Source organism: Colobus angolensis, unplaced genomic scaffold, assembly GCF_000951035.1.
Source record: "Colobus angolensis palliatus isolate OR3802 unplaced genomic scaffold, Cang.pa_1.0 Scaffold117, whole genome shotgun sequence".
NCBI classification, from domain to species: domain Eukaryota; kingdom Metazoa; phylum Chordata; class Mammalia; order Primates; family Cercopithecidae; genus Colobus; species Colobus angolensis.
This window is the reverse complement of record NW_012112808.1, coordinates 10,029,654-10,037,596: the sequence shown is the minus strand read 5'-3', so window position 1 is coordinate 10,037,596 and position 7,943 is coordinate 10,029,654. Positions and strand designations below refer to the sequence as shown.

The window sequence follows — 7,943 nt, the reverse complement described above, 5'->3', positions numbered from 1 at the left end:
AGACGGGGTTTCACTGTGTTAGCCAGGATGGTCTCGATCTCCTGACCTCTTGATCCGCCCGTCTCGGCCTCCCAAAGTGCTGGGATTACAGACTTGAGCCACCGCGCCCGGCCCAGTCTTTACACAGACAGGCCTGTCTGACTCCTGGCCATCTGAAGACCCCTCCCCTCCGCTCCCCTGCGGCTGCACTTTTTCCCCCACCTTCGCTCCACTGGGCATTGTTCAGAGGCAAGTGCTGATGAAGAAGAGCATAGCAGCCTGAGTTTATTTTTATTTATTTTCTTTTATTTTTTTGAGACAGGGTGTAGCACTATTGCTCAGGCTGGAATGCAGTGACAAAACTACAGCTCACCGCACCCTTGAACTCCTGGGCTCAAGCAATCCTCCAGCCTCAGCCTTTGGAGTATCTGGGACTATAGGCAGGTGCCACCACACGCAACTAATTTTCTTTTTCTTTTTTTTTTTTAAATTTACAGACGAAGTTCACCATGCTGACCAAGCTGATCTCAGGCTCAGGCAATCCTCTCACCTCAGCCTCTCAAAGTCTGAGATTACAGGTGTGAGCCACCACACCTGGCTCAGCCTGGCTTTAAATCTTGACTCTTCTACTTACTAGCTGCGTGGCTCTGGGCAAGTTACTAAACCTTTTTGTGACTGTTTCCTCACCTGTAAAGTAGAAGAAGGTAGTAGTAGCTTAGTGAGCTATGAGACCTGGGTGCACCTGCAGAAAGCAACCAGCCCTGGTGCCAAGTAAACTAGAATTCCCTCATTGCCGTGTGGCTCCAGGCTGCTGGGGATGGGATGCTCCTTGCACCAGCACTCACGTTGCACAAACTCTGCAGCAGAACTCAGTCTACCAAGAGATAGTCTAGCATGATGACATCAGTTATTAACAGTGTATCATATGCTTGAAACTTGCTCTTAGAGTAGATTTTCAGTATTCCTAACACACACAAACCAAAAAAAGTAACTATGTAAGGTTATGGGTATGGCAATTAGCTTGATTTTGGTAGTCATTTCACAATGTATAGAGCAAAACATCATGTTGTATACCTTAAAAATAAATAGAAACATTTAATGTGTCAGGAAAAAATTAATAAAATTGCTTCAAATGTCCAAAAGAAAAGAAAAGAGCAGCATCTACAAACTTTTCCCTAAAGGGCCCGATGGTAAAGATTTTAGGCTTTGCAGGCCAAGCTGTTTCTGTAACTACTCCGTTTAAAAACCTGCAGCAGGCTATACACTTCGCCAATCCCTGACACAAATCGGTGTATTTTTGTGGTTTTGTTTGTTTGTTTGTTTTTTGAGATGGAGTCTTGCTGTGTCACCCAGGCTGTAGGGCAGTGGCGCGATCTCGGCTCACTGCAAGCTCCACCTCCTGGATTCACACCATTCTCCTGTCTCAGCCTCCTGAGTAGCTGGGACTACAGGCGCGCGCCTGGCTAATTTTTTGTATTTTGAGTAGAGACGGGGTTTCACCGTGTTAGCCAGGATGGTCTCAATCTCCTGACCTTGTGATCAGCCCGCCTCAGCCTCCCAAAGTGCTGGGATTACAGGCTTGAGCCACCGTGCCCGGCCCAAATCGGTGTATTTTTAACTTAAATCTCCCAATAAGATATGGCTGTTTTCTTTCCGTGAAGCCTATGTATATATTATTAAGTTTAAACTGAATTGTCACGAAGAATTTTTCTTGTTGCTTTTATGGTGTGTTGTTTGGGGGATGGTACATAAAAAAAATATATTTTTCTGTGCTCTTTTCTAGCAGTATGTAGCTGTAAGGTCAAGGAATTTTAAATACTTGTGTTGTAGTCTCTTACTGAATCTGTTTCTACCTGATTGTTTTGAATTATTGCCTGCATTCCAAAGCTCACAGCGAACTGAAAAATAAAACATTCATTCACGGAAAAAAAAAAACAAAACAAGAAACAGTACAAAATGGTATATAATTTTTTAGATATTCAGGTATTCAGTTTACTGTTATTATCAAACACCTGCCTATAAAGCAGAAACACTATTTTACTGATGTAAGTAGGGAAGCTTAGACACGGAGAAATCCAAGACAGTGGAATAGTTCTGGAGGGGGTGGGACCTTACTGAGAACAGCTGTTAAACATGCCTGAGAGGCTGCAGGCTGCCTGTGTTCTAAGGTTTTAATTTCGCTCATTCGTGGCACATTTCTGGTCACAGGTGTCCTCTACTCAAGCAACACAAGCAACATAACCAGACCTACAGAAAGAACCAGAGGGAGCCAAAGTCCCACAGAGCATGGCAAGATACATAAGGGGCCTAATGTCTCAGCACTATCGGGGATGCAGCCTCCCAGTGAACCTTCTCTCCTGATCAGATAAGAAAACAGGAAAGCAGGGCAGGTGGCCTGGTAGCCTGGAGACATGAACAGGAAAGGTCAAAGGGAAGGCAGCAGAGAGATGAGCTCCAGGAGGAGGAGGAGGAGCACGGAGAGGCATCTCTGCATGGTGCTTCATGTCAGCACCTCTATGACCCAAGCTCGGCGTCGCCTTCCACCTCTGCCACCCTCTCACTCCCCAGACTCCGGAAGACTGATCTCATTCCTGGGCCTTCACGGTGTTCCACCCTGTCCTGTCTTGGGCGCCTGCCAAGCCCCAGGACAATAACTTCTCTCAGGAAATTTAACGCAGGTACAAGGCTCTCTTCTATTATATAGCCCAGATTAAAATCTCATCAATTGTCCCAATAATATCATTTATAATTTTTTTCTTTTCTTTTATTGAGAAATTAACATAAAATCCTAAACTCCAACGGACTGAATAGACCCCCTCTAGGCCAAGGGGACCCCAGAGAAACCTTAAAAACTGAATTCCCAGCCATAATGGGATGGGAGGTCAGACATACCTCAGTGTGTCCTCTCCTCACTAACCTTTAATTTGTATCCTTTCTTAAGGAGTAAGCAGAAACCAACACCAGAAAACGAGAAATAAACGACTCATTCTTTTATGGCCATTAGTCAATCATCTGAGGCCAAGACCAGACACCCTCTTCCCTCTTTGCATTTTGATGTGAGAGCTCACCAGCTTCACAAGGCATCCCTTCCTGAAAACTGACCACCACCTCTGGACTGGTTTTGGCTGACGTGTGAAGGATGCACAGTGAGGGTTTTTGCCATCAGAGGACTGAAAATCCACCTTTGGATCATGCTAATACCAGCAGTTTTTTAAGATGTAACCCATGAAGAGGCATGAAGCTCAACTGTGCATGCATACATTTTTCTATAATAAATATTCATGACTCCTCCTATAGCTTATTAAATATGTATACTTAGCCAACTCATTCAGCACAGATTCCTGTCTTATGCTTCTTCCCTCAAAGTGCCTCTTTCCAGCTTCTGTCAGAATTCCCAGCCTGTCAGAATGGTCACCCTGCAGGCTGCAACCCTTTAGAGAAACAAAGCTCTCCTTTTCAAATTCACAAACCAGACTGAATCTCTAGTTGACACCGAGATAATACAGGACCACCTTCTGCATTTAGTTGTCATGCTTCGTAGGTCTCCTTTGTTGGGGAACAGTTTTCTAGCATTTTCCCCCTTTTCTCATGATATTGGTATTTTAAGTGGTCTTATAGAATGTACTGAATTATGTATTTGTCTAATTTCTCCTCTGATTACATTCAAAGTATGCATTCTGGGCAAGAATACCATATACAGGTGCTGGCATCCCCTCTGTGCACATCGTGTCTGGAAGTATGTGATGCCAATTTGTCTCAGTGTTGGTGGTGAGCATTTGGTAAGAAAGGTGTTTATCAAGTTTCCTGATTAGAAGGGTGTCTTTTCCCCTGGTAACTAATAAGCAATCCCTGCAATGGTTCAGACCAAACACTCTCATCCAGTGGTTGTAGGATTCATTGATGATCTTTGCCTGAAATAGTTATGACCGTGGTGGTGATGAGAAGATACAACTAGAAGATGGCATAGTTTTCTAGTTAGGCCATTTCTTTCACATTTTTGAGTTGGCATTTTCCTGTAAAGAGGAGCCTCCCTTCTGTCCAGGCTCCTTTCCCAGCATCAGCTGCACTCACTCAATGTGTTGTAATCCATCCTTGCCACGGCCCACATTGATGAAGCACAAATGGTCCAAACTTGCTCCCTTTAAGCTGCCTTCTGGGCTCTTATCTCTGCTTTTTGATGTGACTATAACCACTTTTCAGTGATTTTAATGGATATTTTATGTTTCGTCTCCATCCCAGTATAACAAATAATTAAATATAATTTGTTTTCCTTCAAAAACTCCTAAAATAAAATAAATATATTGTGGCTAAAGGCATCTCTCAGTTGTGTCTTCCATTCCTAGTTTCAGTTGCCATCCGCAGATAATGGGCTCTGTTCAGACTGATGTAAACCAATAATAAAATTCTAAGACCTCTCAAGTGACTGAATGGACCCCCTCTCAGTCAAGAGCATTCCAAAGTAAAACTGAAACACTAGTTCAGGCCATGACGGGAAACGGGGTCAGACACGCCTCGTTATACCCTCCTCCCTTTGAAATTCAGAAACAACTGATCAGCTTTAACATTAAAACAGAGGTCTTCGGACTGACAGAACAGATTATTTGTAGCAATAAGATACCAAATTCCGACTTGACTCTTCTATAGCATCCCAAGACACATACAGGTCCTGAAAGAAGCATTTTACCCCAAAATATATTTCTTTGATGAATTTTGAAATGGCCCTGCAAAACCAGCTCTTACAGGGGTAAATTTGCATTCTGTAGAGAATCCCCTTCCTGTTCCAGATCTTTTCCTGATCCAGGAGAGAATTAACAAAAAGTTTGGCACTTCTAAAGGCCTGATAAGAGACATTTACCATCTATTCTCTCTGAAGCCTGCCACCTGGAGGCTTCATCTGCATGATTATTAACTTTGGTCTCCACAACCCCTGATCTTAACCCAGACATTGCCTTCTATTGATTCTAGGTTGGGTTATTTTGTTGTTGTTTGTTTGTTTGAAATGGAGTTTTGCTCCTGTTGCCCAGGCTGGAGTGCAATGGCGTGATCTTGGCTCACCACAACCTCCGCCTCCCTGGTTCAAGTAATTTTCCTGCCTCAGCCACCAAAGTAGCTCGGATTACAGGCATGCACCTCCACACCCAGCTAATTTTGCATTTTTTTTTAGTAGAGACGGGGTTTTTCCGTGTCGTTTGGTTGATCTTGAACTCCCGACCTCAGATGATCCACCCCCCTCAGCCTCCCAAAGTGCTGGGATTACAGGTGTGAGCCGTCAAGCTGGGCTGATCCCAGGTCTTAAGGTAACAACTTAACTCTTTCAACCAATCAACCATCAGAAAATCTTTGAATCCATCTATGACCTGGAAGCCCCCACTTCGAGTTGTCCTGCCTTTCTAAACCAAACCAACTTACACCTATGTGTATTGAATGATGTATGCCTGTAACTTCTATCCCCCTAAAATGTACAATATTAAGCTATAAACCACCTTGGGCACATGTACTCAGGACCTTCTGGGGCTGTATCACAGGCCTTGGTCACTCAGGTTTGGCTCAGGATAAACCCTTTTAAATATTTTACAGAGTTTGAGTCTATCTGTTGACACTGAGGGCAGGGAGTGAAAAGGAAGGAGCAAGCACCCCACCCACCTGCTCCTGGCTCTTCAGAACCTTCAGCGCCCTAAAGCTGAACTTGTCTCTGCTGGCCTTGTTATACTCCTTCATGGCGAACCAGAGTGCCTGCTGCACATAGACGTAGTTTTGAGGGATATCTTGGAATGTCCTCACCACCTTCGTTGAGCTCCAGGCTTGGACTCCTCTGGATGCAAGGGCCATAGTGGCCACTACCAGCAGCAGGGCCTGGCAGAGCCTGACCATGGTGCCTCAGCCAAGGGCCACAGGCCAAGCACCATCTATTCTTTTAGGACTGGGGCCAGATGTGACACGCTGGCCCCTGCTGCCTCTGAAGATGCACAGATACTGGCACCCCAACTCCTCTTGGCACTGCTGATTAAAAGGAAGGAACTTCCGTTAACCCAGTGGTGACATTGTAGTAGAATTAGAAATATACATTTGGTCTTCACCCCAGGTTTCTAGCAGGAAGCACCTAAAACCCTTACAATCGCCTGAGTGGTTGAGATGTGACAGCAGCATCTTGGTTATTTCTAACATGCCCTTTTTAACCACACCTGAGTGTATGCTAATGAGGTGAATCCTGGTAGGATCCCAGATAGTCTCAGGATGGAGGCTGGTTGCAGTGTGGTTAGTGGGTCGGACCTTTCAGCCCCACCCTCCACCCCAGGGAGGAAAGAGGGGCCAAAGATTGCATTAATCACCAATGACCAGTCAATCAGCCATGCCTATGAAATGGAGCCTCCATGAAACCCTCAGAAGGACAGGGTTGAGACATTCCATAGGCACTTTGTGTGTCTTATGTAATCATTGCCATCCCCCATGGGGCTGTTTAGTGAGTAACCCCTTTATACAGGAGGAAGAGGAGGCTCATCAAGAGGTCAAGAGAGCACCTAAGCATACTTGATGGAAGTATCCACTCTTTAACTCAGGGCCTGCCCTTCCCCCTACCTGGTAACCTATCTCAATCTAAGAGATACACACATGTAGATAACAGCTTGGAATGTACATTTGCTTTTGAGGATATCCAATTCTACTATAGAATATAAATGAGCATGTAGTTTGTAAGACAGGCAAACCAGTTAAAATGTGTATAGAGAGTGGGCAAATAGAGACGGACGTAGGCAGAAATCGTAAGTTGTGTTAATGAAATATATGTGGAGGCAGTGTATATCTAAGTTGAACACAGAACGTGTTGACAAAACTAAGAGACACCTGATATCCATCAGGCACTAAATATAAATGACATACACACAGTCAGAAGATTCATGAGGTCTTAATCTGGCCACCCTCTGGTGACATTCTGGTGACGTCATTCTGGCACCCTACAAGCTCTCCCCTAGGAATGCAAATCAAGTCCTCAGCTATGCAGGAGGCTCATCAGCTGGCTGGGGCAGCCCTGCCTGCATCTGTTCATAAACCAGTGTGTGTGACTGACAAGCACCTTCCATCTCTAGGACTCTTGCCCAAGTGTCCACTGTGGCACCCCAACCCTACCATTACTGGGGAGCTGATGCGGCTGAGAGAGATGGGGGATGTGAACACGGAGGACCTAGGACCAGGCAGATGGTCTCCTCACCATCACCCCATTTCTCTGTGTTTTAAGCACATTGACCTGTTCCACCCGCTTCCCGCTCCTTATTTTACACTGACCTGACACTGGTGGCTTCCAGCAGCTCACTTTGACAAGGAAGCCTTTCTGCTCTATGGTCTCTGGATCACCTTCCAGGGTGGGCTTGGAGGCTGCTCTGGCAAGCACACCACAGCTGCACCATGGGCCCACCTCAGATCCAAGTTCTTCACCACGTTCCTGGCTGCTGGCCCTCGAGCCGACTGTCCTGGCCCACAGGTGGTATTGCCCTCCTTTGTGAGGACTTGAACTGACTGCCGGCTGCCCCTTGGCTGTTCTCTGTCCCCAGCACACTCAGTTCATGCTTCTGTGCGTGGTCAGAGTGTCTGCTGGGGTCTGCACTCCAGGGTGCCTCTGCCCTCTGGCTTCACTCCCCAGCCAGGTAGTCACACCCATGGCCCCTTTATGAGGTCAGCCCACACCCTCTGATGCTGCTCAAGTGAAGGAGCCTCTGGCCACCAGCCCTCAGAAGGCCATGGGCTCACCAAGGGCTTCCAGTTTGCAGAAGTCCTTCACCTTGTCCCACACCCGCTGACTTTCTAAACTTCTGTCCTCTGGACTGTGCTGGGTACATGTGACAACACCTCGATGGCCATGTCTTTCAGAGCCCCATTATGCAATGTCATGACCCTAGAAGCAGAAGGAGCCATCAAAGAACCAGGCTAAAGGACTTTGGGACCAATAGGCCTTCGGGAATGCACCTGGCCAG

General features: G+C 46.0%; 1 protein-coding gene across 2 annotated transcripts in view; it reads right to left on the bottom strand.

Moving 5' to 3' along the window:
* Positions 1-7,597, bottom strand: part of LOC105527216 (cystatin-13-like) — a 21,415-nt gene extending 13,818 nt beyond the window's left edge. Inside the window, exons 1-2 of one of the 2 annotated variants that reach the window (XM_011963512.1) lie at positions 7,258-7,597; positions 5,623-5,979 (exon numbers count right to left, since the gene is read on the bottom strand). In XM_011963512.1, coding sequence (XP_011818902.1) covers positions 5,623-5,850 — 228 coding nt within the window. In that variant the 5' untranslated portion in view covers positions 5,851-5,979; positions 7,258-7,597. The remainder of the gene's footprint in view (positions 1-5,622; positions 5,980-7,257) is intronic. The other variant, XM_011963522.1, reaches the window with a different exon arrangement.
* Positions 7,598-7,943: the final 346 nt, after the last annotated feature.